General features: G+C 57.2%; 1 protein-coding gene across 2 annotated transcripts in view; it reads right to left on the bottom strand.

Annotated features, from left to right (window-relative positions):
* The window catches only part of CAMSAP2 (calmodulin regulated spectrin associated protein family member 2), a 37,257-nt gene extending 14,547 nt beyond the window's left edge, over positions 1-22,710 (bottom strand). The window contains exons 1-8 of one of the 2 annotated variants that reach the window (XM_016150577.2): positions 22,572-22,710; positions 13,081-13,340; positions 10,603-10,764; positions 8,825-8,908; positions 4,689-4,721; positions 1,943-2,084; positions 1,618-1,757; positions 802-892 (exon numbers count right to left, since the gene is read on the bottom strand). In XM_016150577.2, the coding sequence (XP_016006063.2) occupies positions 802-892; positions 1,618-1,757; positions 1,943-2,084; positions 4,689-4,721; positions 8,825-8,908; positions 10,603-10,764; positions 13,081-13,340; positions 22,572-22,710 (1,051 nt within the window). The remainder of the gene's footprint in view (positions 1-801; positions 893-1,617; positions 1,758-1,942; positions 2,085-4,688; positions 4,722-8,824; positions 8,909-10,602; positions 10,765-13,080; positions 13,341-22,571) is intronic. The other variant, XM_036235495.1, reaches the window with a different exon arrangement.
* Between the last annotated feature and the right edge of the window lie 871 nt (positions 22,711-23,581).

The raw sequence follows: 23,581 nt of genomic DNA, 5'->3' as shown, positions 1-23,581 counted from the left end.
TAATTTCTCTGGGGGAAGGAGGATAGAAATGGGGAGAAATAAGGATACTGGTGAGAAAAATACCAAAATCTGGAGCCCAGGAAAGCGGCTGGGACGCACCAGCATCGCGTTTCGCGCTGGGCGGGTGGGGACGGCCTCGAGGTGGGCACGGCCGGCCCCAGTCATGCGGGAGGCGCCGTCCCTGGGGCCGTGCTGACGGTTTGGGGTCTTTCCCCTATGGAAGCAGACCCCTGGTTTGATAATGGAAGCCGACGGAACATTTGTTTTCCTTTAGAGAAAATGCAGGAATATTTCTGTTCTTTATGTCTGGGGATCTTTACAATAAACCCTTTATTTCCTATTTGTTTTCTTATTATGAGCAATCAGTAGATTATAATGCTATAACGACCACAAAACCTATTAGGTTTAAGTACACACACACGCCTTTTTATGGTTGAATGGCAAATTCAAATGACAAATTAAAGCCCAGCCATAATTCGAATGGATTCTTGGTAACACTGTTAAAAACTGAGACTCTAACAGGCAATAAAAGCAGGGACGGGGTGAAGGGTGCAAAGCAAACCGGGGGCCGAGCGGTGACAGCTGAGGCGTCCCGTCCCGAGCCGCCCCTCAGAGACTCTAGCGACTTTAACTGTAAGTTGGCCGCAGTCTCGCGAGGCTCGTGGCCGTGGCCGTGGCCGGAATGGGAAACAACAGCTCCCAGCCCCCCGCCCCCCCACACCCTCCCCCGCCCCCCAAGAGAAGAAGCCTGCGAGGCTGCGACCCTCCCCCGTCTGCGGCAGCAGCGCCCCGGCCGGTCACCTGCTCGTGGGTGGACGCGAGGCTGCACGAAGGACGGCTTCACGACCTCGAACCACCAGAAGAGCTCGGCCATGAACACCAGGTAATTGCTCTGCGGGCGAGAGTCAGAGTGCTCAGCCCCACAACGCGGTGGTTCTGCGTTTGGCCACAAGGTGTCAGCAAAGGAAGCACTAATTCCCCCAGTAACTCAAGCTTATGAAGATCAATTCTTCCTGAATCTGGGACGACGGCACAGCAGTAACTCTGCTGCCGAGTTCCGGGAATGGACCAAAATCACTTCGTGTACAGGCTTCCCCCCCTTTGGTTCGGACGGCTTTATATTAACATTCCTGAACACTAAACTACACCGGATTCAGAGACAGGGGACAGGGGACAGCAAGAGCGTGCGCCGCCCCTGCCCCCCCGGCCCTCGTGGGGCGCTCCGGAGAAAGCGGCCCCTAGCTCTGCGCTCGTCCTCCCGCAGACCTCCCGCAGCTTCCTGCCTGGGTCTGGTCTCGAGCCCGGGGTGGGGCCTGTGGGCATCGTCCCTCCCGGAGGCCGCCCGCCACGCCGTGCCCGGCCGAGGGCGCCCCGCAGCACCCCGGACGCGGGCCACCCGCTGGCCTGCCCCCCGCTGCTGCCCTCAGGACACCCACGGCTCTGCGTGCAGCTTCACGGTGCAGAGGAGACCCGGGCTGACGGCGTATTCAAAACATGAAATGAGCAGAAAAATCTAAATTACTTTTTCCAAAGCTCCTCTGATGTTACTCTGGAGGCTCGGAGTGAACGGGCCAGTCACGTATCCGGTTACGCCTTTGGAGCAAAGCTTCACTGTACCTTTATGGACGAGGCAGCGTAGAGCATGTCTTCCAGGGTAAAATGGCAACACTGGTTCAAATATTCTTGGCAAAATTCTTGGATCAGCTGCAGGTTGTACAGGCTGTCAGCCAAAGACATGGTTTCCTTCAGACAAATATCTTCGAATAAGGAGAGAGCGAGGCGATGACTCGGGGATAATTCCGGCAACACACATCCCACGCCCACTTCACAACTAGCGACTAGGCGCGAACACACGCGACGTGGCCTCCGTGTGGCGGACTCGCACACGGAGACCTGGGGCCGCCCCGCCCCGCCGCCCCGAGGGGCCGCCCGGGACGCTCACCCTCCAAGCGGACGACGCCGGGGCAGTAGAAGTGGATGAGGGCGGCCAGGGCGCAGCCGTCGCTGCCGTCCTTCAGCAGGTTCTCCACCAGCGGGATGCAGGGCGGGTGCTTCAGCAGCGTCTGCTCCTTCCTGTACCGGGCCTGGGGACAGACGGAGCCGGAGATGGAGCCGGGGCCGGGGCCGGCGCGCGCTGCACCGTGCACAGGGCAGTGGGTGCGCGGGCCCAGCGCTCGCCGCCCACTCGCGGCCAGAGGACGGGCCGCGTCCCACGCTCCCCCCCCCCGCCGGGCACCACGGACGCGAGGCGCCCGACGCAAACGCGCCACGGGCTCTGCGCCGGTGAAGCGAGGGCTTCGTGTGACGCGGCCGCCGCGGACCCCGCGTCCTCGGCTCTGCTCCTCGTGGACGGACGACGCGCTCCCTGCCCGCGGGACGCTGACGGGGCCCTGGAACGCCACTGCGCGGGAGGGGCTGGGGTCGCAGCGCCAGGACACGCCGGCTTCGGGCTTGAGGGACACGGGCAGAGGGAGACCACTCCGGCGCCGAGATCCCCTCCCGGTGAGGTTTCCTGAGCCGGCAACCGAGCGCGGTCCCGGGTTTCCGGAGAAACCTGTGTCTCTCAAAGGTCGCTGGCGTGCCTGGCTCTCTGAAGTGAGACGTGCCGTAAAGCCAGGGGTGGCGTCCGGAGACCCGAGCCCGGCCTCCGCCACTCGGACGCTCACTTCAGCTCCCCCGCCTGCACGAGGGGGACAGCGACAGCACCCGACTGCGCAGCCCGCTGGGGAGAGAACGAGGGGCCGGACGCAGTGCTACGCGCACTGCGCGCACACGGCGGGCCGGAAAGACGGTCAGCGTCCCTGGCCGTCGGCGATCCCGGCGCCGCCAGAAGTAACGCCGAGACGCAGCGAAGGTGCGAACTCGAGTGTTTGGTCAGCAACGCACACAATTATGTCGGTCGCTGTTCTTTAAACAGAGTTTTTTAAAGTAATCAAACTAAGTCTTCTTCTAACTCTATCTAAACTGGTCATCTTTACATTTTGTAATTAAAATGGTTATGAAATCGAATACTTTCGTGACAATAAAAACAGGAAAATAACGTGCTGAGGGAGAACATTCGGCATCTGGTGGGGGAGCTAGAGCTCTCCGAAGGGCGCCGGGGGGCGTGGGCACTCGAAAGCGGGCGGTCACTCCTGGTCTGCCACCGGCCACCCCAGCGCGAGACTCGTGGGGCGTTTTCCTCCTCAAGACTCTCCGAGGTGCTCGCCCCTTTTAATCGCTGCGGGCTGGGCGTGCGCACTTAACGGCAGGAAAATCACAGGCATGCACTGGGCAGCTTCTTTACTTGGTCACTGATTTCTGCACAGTCCTTAGAAAGCATCCTCTCTTTGCTGCTAGTGGACAGTTTACACATCCACCAGGAAAAAAGAGAGAGAAGAGGGGAGAGAGAAAAAGCCCCCCGGTAGCGCTGCCCAGCCCGAGGCGCCCTGTCCCACGCGTGGGACGCGGCTCCAGGCCCTCACCCTCCTCCCTTCGCCGCAGCAAAGGGTAGTCTGCTTCCTGGAAACCCTCGAGCGGGTTGGGCCCGGCCCCGCACGCCTGGGTCTCGAGGGATAGCTTTTTCCCACCTACAATCTGCGCTGGATGGAGCTGGGCGCCCAGGGCCACGAAACAGAACCAAATCGTGTGGCTGGTTCTGCTGCTTCCTGCCAAGCAGCACCGGTGTGGCACATGCACACACACGCACACATGCATGCATGCACACACGCACACCACACACGCACACACGCATGCATGCACACACGTGCAGAGATGGACACACATGCGCCACACGCACGCACGTGTGCACACACATGCACACACGCACCACACACGCATGCACACATGTGCACCACACGCACACATGCATGCATGCACACACACACAGAGATGGACACACATGCGCCACACACGCACGTGTGCACACACATGCATCACACACGCATGCACACATGCACACACGTGCACACATGCACGCACACGCACAGCTTCACTGGGCTTTAGCAGTAAATGTCTACGTCTCAGGACGGACAAGCAGATGTCCGCGAGGGGCGTGCCGAAGCTGCTCCGGCTAGACCGACTTTCACCCCGAAGTCACCTGCGACTCCCAGGAGGGTCGTCTGCAGGGACACCAGTTTCTTCCAACATTAGGGTGTATTTCTAAGTTCTATTTTTTGTCTCTGAGGGTGTAAAATACTTAAGTGGTCTAATCCTCCCAGCTTTACTCCTGAAAGGTCAACCCTTCAAGTCAAATTGTAACTGAATATAGTTTATGTCCAGGACTGCTGAGAATGCAGAGAATCTGTCACTTTTTTATGACACAAAGTGTCCTCTACCATTCGGGCTGAAAAGAAAATGATTCTCTCAAAAAGATAGTTTTAAAACACAAATAATTTACACATGCAATTCACATTCACTTTTACTAAGGTTATTAAAACAAATGAGAATCTATATTCATATTTTTTAACCTAGTTACAGATGGTCTGCGAATAGTGACCAGATTAACAAAAGGATGCTTATGCTTTAAATTATTTTTAAAGCTTCTAATACGAATCTTGGATAGATTTTTAAAATCTTTCCATTATACGCGATGATCGAATACCTTCCGCCCCCAGCCCTATGCGGTGACATGGAATGACTGTAGCAGCAAGACACAGACACCCCCACACTACGATCACAGACAGAAGGAGGAAGCCGGGAGGACTTACTGGGAACAGTTTCCAAAACCACTTGGAAGGAGACTTCAGAGGAGGCAGCGGAAACGAAGGGAAGAAAAGGGAAAGGGAAAAGGCATCAGAATCATTCCAAGTGGCGAGTCGCAGTAGAGCTTCTGAAAGTGGAGCTCCACGTTTATAGTTCTCATAGCATTTTTAGACACATAAGTTTATTTAAAAAAAACAAACACATGTGGACAGAAATAGATTACGACCCATTAATGAGAATCCTTCAACTCGTACAGATAACGAGATCATGACAGACAGATGAGGACAGAGTTGCATACGACAGAACCTCAACTTCTAAATATGAAAATATGGAGTTAGAACAGATCCCTTTTGCAACCGTCATCGTAGAAACCCACGTGGCAGGTGCCCTCGGTGGGTGCTGAATCTAGGGTGAGTGGAAAGGCTGGAGAGGGGCAGAATGCTCAGTGTCGGATGATTTACGACAAAGGGAGAATAGGAACCACGCAGTCAAGGAACCAGACGACGTCCTAGCCGAGCGATCTCGGTAAACGCCGCCCAGTGGGGACAGAAGGGTCCACGTGCCTCCGGATGTGTGCTCTGAGAAGGATACAACTCGCATGGTGTCTCAGTCGACATCAAGGCACAGCCTGAATCTAATCACGAGGGAATGTTAAAAAGACAAATCGAGGGGTGTTCTATGAAAATGACCTGTGTTCTGAGAAAATGTCAAGGTCATGGATGAATAAGGAAAGCTGAAGACCTGTTTCAGTTTAAAGAAGGCCAGCGATGTGAGGACTAGCTACAGTCCGCGATCTTGGACTAGCCCCGGAACTCGGGAAAAAGCCACGAAGTACCAGCGGGACAAGTGGAGCACAGGCTACACGTCTGACCGCGGCGTCATGGTGACAGTGACTCACCCACTCCCTGGCTGCGTCAGGAAACACACGCCGAAGTGCTGCGGGCTCCAGGGTCACCCAGTCACCCGTCCCGTGGGACGCCGGCGCACGTCGCCGAGGGGAGAGGTCGGAGACGAGGCACGTCTGGGCGACGGGCGGACGGGCCCCCCGCCCGGCCCTCCCGCGGAACGTGGTGGGGGGGCGGGACATGCTCGCGGGGCGCGGCGATCCCGCACGTCTGCCGCCAGAGCCCTCCTCTCCAGTGGCACCTCAGGCGCTGGCCGAAGACGCACGTTTCAGGGAGGCGGGTCGCGGCTTTTCCTCGCTGGGGCTCCGGCGGAGGGGGCGTCCCCGCAGGCCGTGGCAGGCGAGCGGTCGTGGGGGAGGCTGCGCCTTTCGCCACGGCCACCGGCAACCCACGCGCCCGGCTCCCGCCCCTCTGCAAGGACCCTCCCAAAGTGGCAAGTGTCACACTAGCACAGGAGCATGTCTAATATCCCGAGAAACAAACTTCATTCTCTGCGCAGTTGCCGCTGTAGACCTGAGACTCTGACCCACGAACTCACGGCTTCCAGAACCGTCCGAACGGTCTAGTCGCCGACTCCCCACTCAGGTTGCTCCCTGTGACCCGGCGCCCCACTTTGCAAACGCCACCATGAAGCCGGCCGTGGCCCCGGCCCCGTCCCCGCCCTCGCGAAGGCCCCAGAGGCTTCGCTGCCACGGCCGTCACAGACATGCTCGCCACACGCGGTGACGTCCACGATGGCCGGCTTCTTCCTGCTTCCCTAACTGTCCTGTGCTGCATGCACCCTGCTCACTAACACAGCGAGAAGGGAGAACCGGAGAACCGCGTCAGTCGCAGAATTTCATCCGACCTCTTAATTTTCACGGATGAAGAAAATGAGGCCCGGCGCCGTTGTCACGAAGCTAGTCAGTGACAAAACGAGTCTGGCGAGTCCGGCTCCCAGCCCGCTTCGCACGGCGCTGCGCACAAGCCCTGCAAGAGGACGGACGTGGCTCCAGTGTCCCTGGCTGAACACGTTAGCGACCCCGAGGGCCAGACGCAGCAAATAAAAAAGGCGAGATGCTCCTGCCGGTCGCACCGGAATTCTTCGTGGTTTCTCTGAAATTCCCAGCTAACCGGGCCCCTTCCTTCCCGATCACAAGAGCATTAGAAGCAAAAACGGGCAACCTGAAGAAACAGAGAACGTCCCCTCGGGGAAACGTCTGAACGAAACGCCTGCCCGGACCTGGTGTCCCGTCCCACGCCCCCTCCCAGGACGCCACGCCGGCCGAGGACGCCGTCAGCTGGAGAAACGCCTCGGAGTTTCCACTCGTCCAACGCTCGTCGTACACGGAACCGGCTCCCCTGACAGATGTGTGTGTGTTGCTAAGAAGGTGGCTGTAAACGGAAGTTTCACCACACGGCAGTCGCTAGACAAGGACTTAGGCGGGTGACGGTGAGGTGGCTTCGTTCCTACAGCACAGTAATGAGCAAGAGCAAGTCGTCTCACCTCTCACCCGTGAAGTGAGAAAAGGGTCAAGAATTTTGCTTTCACAGAAATAAAACTCAAGAATGAAACGGTGATACTGCCAGTCAAGCCAAGAGACTCAAATCCCAAAAATCCCATTGCTGGGCGACAGCGGGGTTTCCGTCCCTGGTTCACGCTGTGACAATGTTTCTCCATAATGATGACGCTGTGCTTTGTAGTGAGACCATGTGAAACTAATCGTTACTGTCACAAAGGTTCCAACAATGAGAAGGGCACGATTCATTTGAAAGGGTAGGTATAAATGCCACGTTTGTGCCAAAATAAAAACGCGTCATCACCCGAATATTTAAAACAAATCACATTCGTCCATCCACTGACCGCGCCACCCACGAGCCTCACGTGCGCACGGGGCCACGGGCCATGCGGAAGCCGAAGCGTGGGGCGGAAATGCAAGGAGCCTCCAGGTGCCGCGGCGTTTTCCTTAAGGGCCCCTCGGTCTGGTTGTTCGGGGCACCAGTGGCGCTTCTCCCCACAGAAGTGATGTTAATCGTGTCCCATGTCATAATAAAATCCCGCCTAGTCCATAACGTGTACGCAATCCTACAGAACTTAGTCATCGTGTGTGACAAACGAGATCCTAAGGCAAAGTCGCCGGCATTACGACTTGGGTGATGCCTTCTTGACCTCGCTCCTGAGTAGAGCCAGGAGCAAACTGGGGGCAGGAGCATCCCCACCTCCAAGGCAAAGGCTTCGGCTCCGCTGGGATGGGACAGGGAAGGAGGGCGAACGGGAAAGGGCGTGGGGAAGCCAGAGGGAGGAGCCCGGCCAGGAGCCAGGACCTGACCGCGCAACCTGGACCGGTGGGAAGAGACCGCCAGCTGGCGTGGCCCCGGGGGACAGGGCGCCAGCGAAGGCGAGGATCCCGCACGGGGGACAGGGTCAGGAGCCGGTCAGTGAGCTGACGCGGGAATCGCTGTGGGTCCCAAACATCGAATCGGACAGAGCTGTGGGTGGTCTTCCACAAAACCTGGTTGCTGGGGGTGGGAGACCCCCGCCAGCTCCCTCCCTCCCTCTCCCTCCCCTGGGAGCCATCTGGGCGGCAGTGGCATGAGCCCCAGACGAATACGAGTTCAGCAAAAAAATGAAGAGATTCCGTCCAAATGGAAAACGAGGTTTCTGAATAATGATAATTTCTTACACCTCAATTCAAATGCCATAATGTTTGAAGGGCTCTAATCATAACACGTTTTAAGAGCTGTAAGAAATACTATGTTGTAGAAAATGTACTTTTGGTCTTAGTATGTGACAAGCGCAAATTTTCAAAGAAGAAAACTCTAAATCTTTGTTCTAGAATTTTTAAAGAATGAATCCATGTTAGCACTTCCTCTTTCTTCACAAAATAACCATGTGTACAACCTGCAACTCCTGGAATGTAATTTTAAAGGCTGGACTTATTACAAGTCATTATAAGACTAATACGTCAAAAATTGTTTTCTCGTTTTATATATTTTACCAAAGTCAAACCATTATTTTTGCCAAAAGAACCTTGGAAATTGAGCTCTAGCTTGTAACAATTTTTCCCAAACGCCACTATCTAACTTTCATTTTATACTTCTACTTACTTGATGCTGATGGCACGATTTTCCAGGGCACAGTTAACATCACCAACAAATAATGCAATGAACATAAGTGCTAACATTTCCCAAGACCGTGACTATGTGAACACATACAGCATTGCGCGAAGGCGCCATTTTCCCTCTGAAATCGATACCTTCTGGCCTCCGGGGGCTTCCGCCGTGTGATGCTCTTTCAACTTCTGCTCCTGTTCCATTATGTCTTTCAAATGTTCGTTTACCTTAAAACACAGAAACATTAATTTGAATTTACATTCAGATATACCAGTAAAATAACAGGCACCTTAAAATGCCCGTGGGCAGATTTCTGATGTCGAATATCGGTGCCGCCTGAATGAAGAAAGTTTCATTTTCCCCACCACAGAACGTGCCTTACAGGAGCTACGTGTGAGAGTGTTAGACGAGTTCGTCTGTTTGCTAAGCGCTGCTGAGCGTCTTCTGCCCCTCAGGACAGCCTGGCGCAGTCGGCCACCGCGGTGGTGATGCTCAGGGAGCGACGAAGCTTCGGCTCGAGTCTACAGTCTGCTTTAGGGCCGAAAGTTGTCGCCGGCCGCAGAAAACACCTCGAATCCAGTTCTTACACTGTGACGTCGTAGACATGGCCATGGCCCACGGGTGAGCGGGTCTCGGTGTGGTCACCGGTCCCCGTCAAATACACGAAAACGTTTCGGGGGAGGTCTCGTTTATTTCCTATCAGGGTGTTCAAATAGCCCCAAATCCAAAGGGGTTAAGAAGCAGTCTCCCTGGTGCACAAAACATTTATCGGGAATCTGTAGACAATTTTGGACTTCGAGTTAATGATTTTAAGGTCACGCTAATAACAACTGTGTTTGAATGAATGGCACTCTCAGAAACATTAATGCCGTCATCAACCTCTATAACTCCACACTGAACCAACAATTTTCTCAACTCTTCTACTGCCTAAAATTCAGTTCGGTGGTTCAAAAACATGACTGAGGAAAACTGCAAGTTACGACACATTTAATTGAGCATAGCTACTGAGTCTTTTGTGCTTGCGACGTCGTCTCCAGTGTGGTAGGGCTGCGAGCCATGGAGTCACTCTGGGCTGGGAGGCCGCAGGGCGCGAAGACCTCGTCCACGCCTCGACGCTGGGACGGGAGGCTCGGGGAGGACGGGGCCCGGCCCAGGGCCCCCGGCACCGCTGTGGCCTTCGCGCTCTCCTGACATCGCTGAGCCTCAGCTGCGGGTCCGAACGGGCAGGAGCAGTGGACGGCTGCGAACCAGCGGACCGGGACGCGGCGAAGGGGACGGGATGGACCGCCTCGTTGGAACGAGAGAATCCTTTCACTCCTGGATTCAGAAGACGCGCCCCGCACGGCCCCCGCGCAGCGCCGCTGCTCCGGGCGCGCTGACTTGTGTGACAGCCTGACACGCACTAGACCGATCGCTGTAAACCGTCAAGGCTGCAGGAGATACAGAAGTCTATCTCCACCGCGTCGACAGTATATACGCTTTTTCAGTGAAAGGGGGTGGGAAACTGTAACGAGGCCGTACAGCTCAGGGCTCGCTTCGCCCTAAGAGCCGTGGGCGGAGCCTCCGCCGTCCGGGCTGCTGCAGTGACCGCGGGCGGCTAACCGGCGGCCGCCCTCCTCCCGGCGTGGAGGCCGGGGACCCACGACCGAGGCGCTGGCAGACACGGCGTCCGGCTTCCCAGCCGTCTGACCGCCGTGGCCTCGCTTGCGGGGGGCTCCTCGGAAAGGGCACAGTCCCCGAGGCCCCTGCCCTGCTGACCTGCTCCCCCGCCACGGCCCCGCCTCCGAAGGCAACACACGGGGGGTCAGGGCGCCATCACGTGGACTTGGGGCACGCACAGTCCCGGCAGCGCAGCCGTGAACCGGCGAGGCTTTCGGTTTCTCGGGTCATGAGCTCGTTTTCCACAGTGAGCCTCCCCTACCTTGTTTATCCAGTACGTGACCGCGTCCTCCGTGTCGTACGGCAGGTCTGAAGCTTGGAAGAAAGCCGCGTACTGCTGGGCGCACGCGATGACCTTCTCTATGCTGACCATCTCCACGGTGTACGCCATCATCAGGGTGTCGGTCATGGCCAGGTGCGCGCTCTGCGGCGGAAGCGAGAGCAAGGGGTCACGCAGCTGCGCCCGGGGACAGCGGTGCGCACGTCTGGCAACAGCTCCCGACACGCGGCTGCAGGACCCACGCCGAGAGGACGCGCCCCAGGGAGACGGCGCGGAGGGTGCCGGCCGAAGACGAGCCAGCTGGCCGCAGCGACCGGCCAAAGCTCCCGGTGGGGCCCCGCCTGCGACACCCGCTGCCGATGGTGCAGCTGCTCCCGCTTCGGCTGGCCACACCCACCCACCGAGCGACTTACTAACGCGGCGACATCCTCGACCCCGCCCTCCCCTCGGCTCCACACGCGCGGAGCAGCGGCACCCGCCCCTGCCCCCGCCGACGCCCCGCCGCGCCCGCCCGGCGTGGGGCTCCGGTCTTCCCTTTGCCTGTGCTGTTGTTTCAGGTTTTAAACACAAACGTGCTGTATTGGGGTTCGTAAGACGTCCAGACGCTGCTCGGCGCATAGAGAAGGGCGGACCCCTCCCCGGCCCTCCTCCCCGCGCAGGCCTACGAGTTCGGGATGGATTCTTACAAGACAGTTTAACGCACACCGGGCAGGCAGCCGCTGACACCGTTTGCCACGCTCGGGCCCCACGGCAGCCACGCTGGACGTGGGACGGATGACCAGGGTCTGCCCTCTCTCCAGAAGCGGACGCGCCTCTCGCCGCCCACCGAGGGGCGTGACGGGCCCGGCGCGTTCCCCGGTGCGGGCGCCGCAGTCGGTGTGGACGGGGTCAGTGTGGCCCAGGGGTCAGCCTGTCACCCAGAGGCGATCGCTCGTTCTCGCGTTGGCCCGAACGTTTTATCAGCGACTCCTTTAAGGACTGAATCAGGAGAGCTCGTGCCACGCGCCGGGCCCACCGACGGCGGGGCTGCCCCACCCGCGAGACGACGGCTCACGCGGCTGCCCGGAGCACGCGCGCCCCCGGGCGTCCGACCGCCCTGCCCGGCCCGGTCTCCTTCTAGGCCACGTCTATGCGGCGGCCCGGGCTCGTCCCCACCACTCGACCTGACGGCCGCTCCTCCGCGCCAGGCACGTTCCGTCACGTGCTGACCCCACGGTGTTCCTGTCGCGTCTTCCCGGCCGCCTCACAGCACGGCTGCGTTTCAGAGCTTGCCCAGTCTCAGAGTCGTCCGGGCACGTGTGATGCTGAGCCAAGAATCGTGCTTCAATCTCTACATCTACAAGTCACATCAAGTTCGCTGGACTACGCTGCGTCATGTGAAAACCACCGTCCGCAAAAGCTCCATTAACACTCAAAACATTGCCTGGAAGGAAGTGTGTCAGCACATTTCTCCCAGCGGGGTGTGTGAGAGAGGTACCAGCTCCCCGGAACAAGGCGGCTGACACACACGGGGCCACGCCTCGCCGCCCCCCGACCTGCCTCCTGCAGCCGCCCGGGCCGTCTCCCAAGCCCCGTCCACGAGGACGAGAAGGGGGTCCTGCTGTGCCCCCCGGGAACATGGGAGGCTGCGCCCAGGTGTGTAGAAACCATGATGACCAACGGGACGACAGCAGAGCCGGCTCCACGGGGAGCACACAGCACAAAGGGGCGCGACGCCCCCCCGCCCCGGGGCCGCCGGTGACTCCGCCTCCTGGACGGACGCAGGGTGAGCAGGGCCAGACTGGCAGGCTCACGCGGGTCTGGGACCCCAAACGGGCCCGAGCTGGCCTCACGGCCGCCGCACACACACACTGGCCAGAGCCGAGCAAGTGACAGCTGTGGGGGAGCCAGAGCTGGGGGACGGGTCGTGGGCGAACTGGCAGGAAGTTGCCTCCTCGAGAGGACTCTGGGCCAGCGGGCTCGGACGGCGCCAGGCGGCCGCGGGTCAGGACCGCCCCTGCCCCCACGCCGACCCGGGGACACGGTTCTCAAAAGCGTTCCTCCCTGCAGCAAATGGCCAGGCCTTCGCTCAGCGACTGAGCCCTACGCCATGCCCGTCTGGGCCCTCCACGCCGCAGCCTCCGCTCCCTCCCAGATGCCCCTCAGTGGGCTCTGCCCGGTGTCCGGAGCCACCTCTGGCCACGCCCGGCCCAGACCGAGTCCGCCCTGTACCCCCTCCCGCGGCACCCCCACTCATGCCCCCTCCGCCTCTCCCCCGCGGCAACGGCCCTCAGCCCCCTTCCATCTCCACAGACGGAACCCTGGTCACCACTCTGCTGTGCTCAAAACCCTGCGTCTTTGGAAGAAGAGGGGTTCTGAGCTCCAGGCAGCGATGTCGCTGGCCTGCGAGGCCTCGGCCCCCGCCCCGCCCACCACACCCCCCCCCCGCCCCCGTGTGCGCGGGTGGCCACGCGGACTCACCATCTGGATGGGCTTCTTGTGCAGGTCGCGCTCGGTCACCAGCCTCTCCTGGTCGGTGACGTAGAGGCCCTTCTGCGCCAGCGCCTGGATGACCGCGTCGTGGCCCAGCAGGGGCTTGGCGGCGTCGCTCTTGAGGATGAGGCTCCCCGCGCGGCAGTACAGCTCGGCCGACAGCAGCAGGCGCACGACCGGCGGCTTGATGTGCTCCTGCTCGTACTGGTCCGTGTAGAACGGCTCCCGGAGCTCCTCGGGCACGTTGTCTGCGGGCGGCAAGGGAGGGTCTCACGCGAGGTTCATAAAAGGGGCGCGGTTCATTTAAAATACCACTTACATCACGAAACTTAGGATTCCTCCTCAAAACAACAACGGCCCTTTAACAGAAAAGGGGGCTTATTGGACCTTGGCGTACGATCTGCAATGAGAGACAGAAACGTCCTTTACGGAAGACGCCGTGCCAAGGATGCCCTTCGGAGGGACCACAGAGCAAAAGAGAGGGCCCGGCGACCCTGGGGGACGCGCCTCGTGCACGCTCAGACCCAGCGGGCTGGAAGACTCTCGCGATGGAGCTCAGCGAGTCCCCTCGCGGCCGAGCAGCCAGCCAGGAGATGCACTTGACAGCTCCTTCGGGAGATGGCACCTCAGGGTGACAAGGTCAGCTGCCCACCTTACTCATCCCTCTGCCTCGAGACCTCGGCTCTCTTTCCTCTTGCTCAGCCTGCTAGAGTTACTGGGGGGTGGGGGGATACAGCTATAGTTTTGGGGAGAATTACTCTTAAAGTGCCTTTAAGGACTAGTAAACCGTCGGCACCCCCCGCCTTCCGCTGAGCTCTCCCCATCCTACCCCAGGGAGCCCTCCTGAGCCCCCTGCTATCCATTCGATGGAGACACAGACAAACGGGACATGAGCCACGTTCGCCATCGCCCCTGAAAATTGTCGAGCCCCCTCCCTCCCCGACACAGCCTTTCGGCTCACCCTCGAGGGCTGCCTTTGCACCCGGGGGCAGCGAGGTCACCAAACAAACAACACGCGCAAGGCGTTCCTGTCTTTTCGCCTCTTCTGCCCTGTATCTCTTCCTCCTCCTCCCCACTCCTAACCTGGACTCCATGCTTTTCGTCAAAGCCGGGACGAGAATGAGGTTTGTCCCCGAGGGAAAGGCAGGGTACCCAAGTTAGGGGCACACACGGAGCTGCCCGTGGCCAGTCCCTGGCCTGCCTCCTCTTGGGCAAGTGAGGGCTCAAGGCCGCCATCCCGCAGCACCGAGTCTGCGAGCCTCCTCAACGGGCAGCCTCGGCACAAGACTGATGAGGCACAGGTCAGTAGCACAAAGTCGGCACTTCAGAAACTTTATTCGCGAAGAATTTATAAATTCCTTAGCAATTTGCACCTTAAGAGTTTTTGAAAATCTATTACTTAAAAAATATTTTCATCCAACAACATTAAAGTGCTTATTGCATGTTCTTATATACCAGCATGGTTCTGGGGAATTCATTCAAAGAATTAGTAATAATTCCTATCCTCCAGGAGCCAAAAATCTACAAAGTAACATCTAAAAGGTAAGTTAAGCAATTCAGAAATTGCAGACGATACAAAGCAACAAATGACCGAACACCGAATGAAAGAAATGAACGATTAAGCGCTTCGGGTTCCGCAGACGACGCGTCAACATGGACTTCGCCGAGAAGAAATCGGATGGGAAGGCCAGGCAGAACTTGTTTAATCGGGGGAAAAAAGGCTTTGTAAACAAAAGTGGGGAGCGGGGTGGGGGCGGGGGGATGTCAAGAGACACAAGACCGAACAGCGAGGGTGGAGACGGTCCCCGGGGAGAGCAGGGAGGAGCCCGGGGCTCGGCCCTGGAAGTGCTCGCGCTCGCTCAGACAGGAGCCCCGACGTGACAGCCCACGAGAAACTGCTGGCAGCTCCGAAAGAGAGACTGACGTTCAGGGACAATTAAGACTGATGTTCAGGGACAATTAATCTGGCATCTGACAGTGACCGCGGAAGACGTCGGAGCTGGAGGATGGCGGCGGTCAAATGAAGTTAGACTGCGGTGAGCGGCGAGCGGACGGCAAAAATATCCAAGTGGAAATATCCGAAAAGCAGCTGGGGACCAGACGAGGCTCTGGAAAGAGGTCAAGAGTAGCGGTATCAATCTGGGATTTGGGTGACATCTAAAAATATCATCCCCATTTAATAATTGAAAACACGCTGCTGCCTTCACAGCCGCATTAACCAGTGCTGAGCCAGCCCGCGGCGTGACTCGGCGGCTGGCCGCCCACGACACAGAGACACAGACACCCGCAGAGGACGCCGCGGCCGGTGCAGGGGCCTGTGCAGCCAGCGCCGTGGGCGCCGACGGAAGCCACGCGCAGGAGCCGCTCGCAGAGGAAGGTACTTGATTTGAACATGACTGCTCATAAAGGGCACACGCCTTGGATCTCCACTTCCCGGAGCGATGAAAGAAATAACCAGCAAAGGTGCCCGGCATCTAAACTTCAACCGTGCAAAGAAAAGCGACTGCTCGCTATCAAGATGACGGACTTCGCCATCACACCTGGGCAGCCGCCCAACACGCTCGCTGCTTTTACATCCCTCTGACACGTGGCGCTCATGCCGACGTGGAGGAACTGGCAAATCAGAGGACACACACATACCAGGGGTCCACGAGTTCCTACCGCGGGTCTCCTCCGTGCCGGACACTGTCCTAAGCATGCTTTCTGCCATCCGATCCCAACAGTCCTCTTGTCCCCGTTTTACAGACAAGGTACCCAAGAAAGGTTGCCTCGCCCAAGGGCACACAGCGGATCCATGCGGAGCCCAAACCATCAGCTAAGATTGGAGGAAAAAACAGCGGTGTGCCTACCCGGCTGGAAGGAGGAAGACAGACAGCTCAGGGGCGACTTCCATCCGGCCTCTGCACCACCGCAAACCGGAGTTCGGACAGCGGCAGCTTTGAAAAGATCCCAGTGCAGAGGACGGGGAGGGGACCCGCAGCAAATCAAAGGGCATTTAAAGACGACAAAAACGACTTTTCCACCCCCAAAAGGATCAAAACTGCCTAGTGAATATTATAAAATAGGTCACTTTTAAAAAGTCTTCAAGAACTAAATATGCTGAAGGGAAGACTTTGAACATGTCTATCATTTCTGCCAACAGTATAAGACCATCTTTTTTTAAGAAATGGCTTTGGACTTGCATCACATTTTAAAACAAATGAACTGAAACAGTGTATTAGAAAATAACTAGGTGAAATCAAAGGTAAGAGGCTTCACCCTCTCCCCAACCTCCGGCGCACAAGAGCTGAGAAAGGACCGCCTGGGGAGCGCGTGCGAAACGCCGCGCCCAGAATCGCGAAGGATGGGGAGACCGGCAATTCCTGCGCACCCGGCCTTGGGCAGAGGCTTCTCCGCGTCGCTATCTATCCTGCGGAGAGCTCGGCTTTGAAATTAACAACCACCTGAAGTGCTTGAGGTGCAGGTACAGGGAGTGTTGCTCAAGGCGATTTTCTGTAATTTTCTATACAGCTGACTTAGCTACCTGTTGCATGCACAAGTCATGCCGGCAAATGCCACCGATTTCTTTAGAACGAGGAAGGGGTGGCCCGCGGCGGCTCCTTCCCGCTGGGCAGCGTTCCCTCTCAAAGCCCGCCCCCTCCGGCCCATCCAGTCACTGCCGTTAGAAGGTGGCATGACGTGCAGGGAAACTGGGGCTTTGGGTTTAAAGACGAGTCTTGATTCTCCCACTTACTCGAGACAGGATCTGGGGTGCAGGGATTAACTTCTCAGTTCACGCTTCCCCAAATTCCACAGACATGCCTCCCACTTCCTCTCCTCTGGACCACAACGTCCCCCGCCTCCCTGAACTCGCAGGGCTGCAGCCACTCAAGCCTTTCTGTCGCTATGACGGGCCAGGTCCGTGCCTTTGGGACTGTGACAAGCCGTTCCTTCCGCCTAGGGTGTCCCTCCCCCGACCGTCACGTGGCTGGCCCTCCCCACTCGGGTCTGGGTTAGATGTCTTCTCAGACGCGGCTTCCCCACCCACCCAGCCAGTCGCCCCAGCTCGGTTCTCCGCGTGGCCGTCGGTACTATCCTGCGACGTCCAGCCTGCCACTTCCTCCTCCTGCCCCTCTAATGTGGCCTCGAGAGCACAGCCCCCTCTGTCCAGCATCGGCACCTAGAACAGTGCCCACGTCACGGCCAGCGTTTGAATACCTGCAAGACCATGAGGTCCCCGATGCGGAGCTCTGCCTTCAAAGAAGACGCCTGTGCCCTCCCCACTCTCACCAAGCAGCCAGGGCCATGCGCATTCCTGGGCTTCGGTGGCCTCCCCTGCCCCACCCTTCACCCCGGGAGGCTCAGGCATCCCTTCTGAGCTCCGGTGCCCTGTAAGCCGCCAGCCTGCTCGGCTCCTCGCTTGGATTGTCACAAAGAAACCTCAGCCCAAAAATGCGGCCAGGTGTCTCCATGGCAGGGGGTCAGAAAAGTGGAGAGGGCCAGAAGGAGCCCAGCGGCGTGGCACGGAACCAGGATGCGTCAGGAGGAGCACGGCGTTGTCCAGCCATCTGCAGAGAGAGACCCAGGTGCGTGCACGTGTGCGCCGAGCTCTGGGGGCAGCCCCCCGCGGCGGGGAGCCCGGAACCCGGAGCGTGGCTCCTAACGCCCTTTCGCCGCCGAAAGGAGCAGGGCTCTTGAAGGGATGGCTGCGTGCAGGGCTGGAGGCGGAAGCGCACCAGACGAGCTGAGGACACCCGGGTGCCCACGCGCACGGGGAGCCGGGAGGGGCCCGCGGAGGGCGGGCCGCGTCAGAAGGTCCAGCGGAAAGACGATGTCACTGGCCAAATCTGGGACCATGTAAGTATCACAGTAAGTGATGATGATAAAGGGCTATGAGCTGCTGAATAAAACAAGAATCAATGTGTCCACTCTGAAAAAAATGAATTAATGAGTGAGAGAGAAAGAAGGAAACTCTCTTCCTTGTAGACCACCAACCAATAAATGGGGAGGGGGGTGACATCAATAATCAATAGTAACTGATTCAAGCAGGTATCGCTGCTGGATGGTGAAATGGTGGGTAAAAGTTTGATGAACAGGGTATTTCAAACTCTCTCTCCACAAGTCGCTGATTGATTAAAAATGGAAGAGCAGTAACTCCTCCTCTTTCGCGTCTCTCTCTTCGCCGGCGCTGCCCCTAACGCGCCCTGGGCGCCCATCGGCCCCGGTTCCGTCTGAAGCGCCTCCTCTCCGGCGACGAGCTCGCCGACGTCCGCGGCCCTCCGGCACGGCGGGCTGCCAGACCGCGACTCCCGGCCTCCACTTCCCGAGCGCGCTCCACTCCCACACTTACGCTGCCCACGTGGCCGGGCTTCTGGGAGAAGCGATCTACCCGACCCCCCAAGTTCGAGGATGCCGAACACACAGCTGACTGCCCGTCCCGGCCGCTGCCTTCTCTCTGCCAGGGGTGTCGCCACCCACCTTCCCAGTCGCCACAGCCCAACAGCTCAGGGGGCCTCACCCTCCCACAACCCCTTGCGTGCTACGTTTTTACTTAAACCGCTCCCCCTGCGCCCCGAATTCAGGCGCTGGAAATGCGAGGGTTGACACCTCTGCAGCTTTTTCTGTCTTTTGCCTCCTCCTTCCCTGTTCACTCGACTCCCGCCCCTATGGGGCCGTGGTCAAGAGCGCAGGCTGCGGCCAGACTCCCGGCTCCACAGCACGGCTCTGGGTGACGCCCTAAACCTCTGGGCCTCATTTTCTGCATCAGTAACACTGGAATGATGAGAGTGTCCACCTCTTCGGGCTGTCCCACAGATCAAAACGAGATAACGCCCGCAAGTGCCCGGCACACGGCGAGTACTCAGTAATTATTAGCAGCTTGATCGTCATTTCCACCCTCCTCGAAGCTCCCAGGAGCTCTTGCTCAAACTCCTGCAATAACTCCCCAAACTGGCCTCTCCGCTACCAGTCCCTCCTGGCTGCAATGCCACCACCGCCATCGCAACCTTCGCAGACGCGTAAGTCAGGGCTGATGGCAAATCGTGACAACAAAATACATTGGAATGTACAAAGAAATTAGGCTAAAAAAAAGAGAGAAAGTACACTAAACTCAAAGGTACGAAAAAGAGATTAATACTTGATAAAGTTTAAACGACAAATCGACATGAGGAAGTAGGCCTTAAAGCTCCATGCTAAGAACTCCAAGTTCAAGAATTCAGTAAGGAAGAGTGTCACAGAGGTTCTGCACCCGTCATCCCCCCAAAGGATTTAAGAGGGCAGAACATCTCCGCAAACCCAGTAATAACATTGCTTACATGGGTTAAGCTGTTCCCACGCAGTAGTAGGCAGAGAGTTTAACTTCCTCCTCTTCTGCAATTTGCTTAAAGTAACTGGAGTATCTGTTTGTCGATCAAAATACATCTAAACAAACTTATTCTTCATTTGATCAAAACCGAATCTGCATTCTTCCACAAAATAAACTATTAAGATTTGAGCTATGTAGAATATTTTTAATATGAAGAATGTGATTCAAAGCTTCTGACATAAGACTTCGAATTAAGTAAATACTCCATCTGCTTTTAAGGTATTACGATGCTAGTATTTGTTCATTTTTTGTGGTTCGATAACTTCATTTTATGGCCACAATTGATTTCTAGCTATCATTTTTAAATGAGTTTTTCAACATATGGTTCTAAAATTCAATACTTTTTAATATGTCAAAAGTTAGAAAATTTCTTATAGAAAAAGCCTATATCTGTGCCTGAAGACCGTATATCTCATCGCTAAAGAAGTGATTTTAGGAAAGCATAACAAGTTGGACTAATTTTTTGAATGATTAATTGAATACCGTTAGGTAAGAACCTTTGAAATACGTTCTCTATTAACATTTGCTGCATGACAGTGTCTGTAGCAAATGAAGAATATTTATATCAAAAGAAATGAAACCGTACTGTTTTTCTAGTCCAGGCATATAAATTTACACTTTGAAAGATTGTTGATTAAAGAATAAACAAAACATACAAACATAACATTGTTGACAATGTATTAATTTCTTGTTACTAAGTCAGCGTTTTAAGGTCTTCTAAACTTGTTTTTCATTTTACTTTGAAAACGATCTTTCTATCTATTCCATCTGTCAAATGTTACTTAGTATATCATTTCAAATCATAGGAGAGTTTAAGATCTGCCCACTCTTTAAAGAAAAGAAACCTTTAAACACGCACTATACCCACATTCTTCACACTTGCAGATAACAAGATTACTCTGCAGAGTGACATGAAGAGCAAAGATTTCAGAGGCGGAATGACCTGAGCTGGCGTGCAGAACCCGCCGCTCGCCAGATGTTTCATCGTGAGCAAATTAATCTCTCTGAGCCTGTTCTTTCATCAAAAAAATAAAAAAACGAGACTATGAGGAGGGCTGCTGTAGAAAGAAACGCAGCAGCATACCTAGAGTGCTGGGTGTCCACTGGTGCGCCCGGTCCCCAGCGAGGCCAGACCCCGGAGTCAGATGGTCCGATGCAAAGTCCGCTCTGCCCCGCACTGAAGTGTGACAGCAGGAAGGCTGATCAACCTCTCTGTGCCCCATGCTGTTTTTTAAATGGGGGACACATCACCTACGCCCCGGAGTTGCTGTGAACCCCAAATGGACGACTATGGCTCAGCGGGAGCACAGAGCTGGCGGGCCGGGGGAGGGGGGAACAGGGGGGGGTCCACTGGCACCCGCCCCTCTCACTTCCTTTCTTCCGGAAGCTGTTCAGTGCGTCCCTCCAGCGCGCCAGAGCCTACTACACACGCAGGCGGAAAGTAGGCCGTTAGCTGGTTGGCAGCCCTTGCGAATCCAGGGCAACACGTTGACGTTTGTAGTATAAGTGTCCTCTGTGTCAAAGGAAAGGAAACGTCGCTCCCCCTGCCTTCCACCCGTCTGCACACGTTGCTTTCCCACATGGGTCACCATAGAAATCTCCCTCTTTCCATCTTCTCTCGTTTCTCCTCTGAATGGACATTAACTTGAATATGCTGCTTACGTCAAAATCAAAATACGATTATTATTCTCATTACCGTTACCGGTGGCGCCAGACGCTAACGCTTTCTGCCTCCTGCTATGTGTTGCTCTACATGTTTAGTTCCAAAGAAATCTTTAAAATTTAATTATTTCAAAATGACATTTTTTGTTACATTTATTCCTGATGCCAGTTTAAAAATATTTACCATCTTTTTCTAATTCAATGCCAAAGCATGAGAATTCAAATAAAATGAAAGCTGTCATAAATATATAAAATCATGCTGATGTGAAGTCTCCCTTAAAACTGATTCAAATAATTTTCCAAACAGTGAGAGTCATTTGCTAGTTAACTAAACTGTGCAGTCCTGAAAATATCAGCTGTGTATGTTAACGCAGTCAGAATGAATTACATCTTTACCCACATATTTTCACAGTTCTAAAAGTGGAAATAAGCCATTCACCCCACATCCTCTCCCTCCCCCCAAAACAAACAAACTATACTTAGCATCTGGAGAAAAGTCTGTAAATACTAAGAAACTTCTCAACAGATATTTCACATACCCAAAATTTACTAACTGGGGCACAGAAATCTCACAAAATGACTGAAAGTCACTTCACAGGAGCATCTATCTCCAAATGAAAAGCCCTAGCTCGTCTCCAGCACAACATGGAAGCTGCGGCTGAGGAATTACAGCAGGAGGCCCTTTTCCTGTTATTTCGCAGAGGCCGGCAGCGGAGGGAGTGCTTAATTGCCCATGCGAGTCAACAGCACATGCCCTCAAAAACAGTCTCCCGTTTAAAAAATCAAAATAAAAATTCCAGAGCAGGGATTTTTGTTTCTCCTAATATATGAAGCCAAAATGCCATTGGAAAAGGAGTATGTCTCACCGGTAAGAAGAAATGACCACAGTACTCTACCATCAGCAAGCTGAATATTGGTTTGAAATAACTGCTTTAATTAAGTGCCTGGAATGTGTTCGGATGGATGACCCGGGCTCAGAGAAGGACAACAAAATTTCACAGTGCGTTTCGACCTGGGCCACCTGCCACTCCGGAGCCTGAACAGCAGCCATCATTACAAATGTCAAATCGATCTAGTACTATGGGCCATGTCCCTGCTTCAGGCCGGTGAAGACCCACCTCAAACCGCCCGCGGTGGAAATGACCTGCGAGTGGATGCAGAACGAGGAGGAAAACAGCACAAATTAAAACCATTCTAGGTCAAAACGGGACAAAACTGCTGGCTTAAAAAAACTCACACACACACATACACAAAAATACACAAAAAGGCCACTTCTGGGATCCAGTAAAAAGGAATGCGGCCAGAGCCCAGCTGAGCGCGCAAGGGCGCTGGGTTTCACCCAGACCTGCCGCATCTCTCCGGTCCTCCTGCCCGTCCGGGGCTGCCTGGCCGCCGGCGCCTGCAGGCGACACGCACGGAGGGGCTCCGGGGACGCGGCACGAGCGCGGGATGCGCGCGTCCGTGGGGGACCTACCTGTCCCGAAGGCCTTGGCCACCAGCCAGGCCAGATTGCAGGCGATCTTGGCCCTGGAGAAGTCGTAGTGGTCGAAGGGCTTGATGGCGGGGACAATGAACGTCCTCCTGGGCTCGCGGGGGTCCGCGGCGTCGCCCATCGTTGCCGGCGGCTCCTGGGGCGTCGGGCGCCGAGCCTCACATGGCGCGCGGCCGGCGGCGGGGGCGCTCGCGCCGTGGGGCCGGCTCGGCGGTCCGCGGGGAGCCCGCCGCCTCCGGCCGCCGCCCGCGCGCCCCCCGCCCGCCGCGAGCGCGCGTGAGCGAGGCCGCTCCCCTTTGTCTGCGCCCCGCCGCACGCGCGGGGGCTGCGGGGCGCGGGGGGCCCGGCGGCGCTTCAGCAGGCGCGGCGGGGCGGCGGTCGCGCCATCGCGGGCCCGGGCGGAGGGGCGGGGGCGGCCGCGCGGCCGGCGCTGAGCGAACGTCAAAGCCCCGCGGCGGCCCTGCCCCGCGCTCCCCGCCGCCGCCGCCGCCCGCGCCGGCTCCCGCCGCACGCCGCACGCCCCGGGCTGCCGGTGCCCGATCCCTTATGCGCGCCCAGTTCCCCGCTCCGCGGCGGCCGCGATCGGCCGCTCCCCCCGCGTCGCCGCCGCCGCCGCCGCCGCCGCTGCGGTTTTCCGGCTGCGGCACTGGACCGAGGGAGCAGCTGCGGCCACTGAGCATGCGCCCTGCGCGGCCCCGCCCCGGGAAGGCCCCGTCCCCTGCAGGCCCCGCCCCCGATGGGCCGCGCCCCGGGAAGGCCCCGCCCCCGGCCCCGCCCCCGGCCTGCTTCCATCCAGCCGCAGGCATCCCGGCTCTGCGGCCCCGCGCTCCGAGCACGCCCAGCCTGGGCCCGCCCCGGCCACGCCCCAGGCCACGCCCCCCGACCACGCCCCGGCCCCCGGCCCCTCCCACCCCGGCTCTCGCCGCACGGCTCTCGGCCCCCGCGGCACGGCGCACTGAGCATGCGCCGCCTCGCGCGCTCCGGCGCCCCGG

This window comes from Rousettus aegyptiacus, unplaced genomic scaffold (genome assembly GCF_014176215.1).
Source record: "Rousettus aegyptiacus isolate mRouAeg1 unplaced genomic scaffold, mRouAeg1.p scaffold_m13_p_18, whole genome shotgun sequence".
Lineage (NCBI taxonomy): Eukaryota > Metazoa > Chordata > Mammalia > Chiroptera > Pteropodidae > Rousettus > Rousettus aegyptiacus.
The sequence above is the reverse complement of the archived record's forward strand: the minus strand, read 5'-3'. Positions and strand labels throughout refer to the sequence as shown.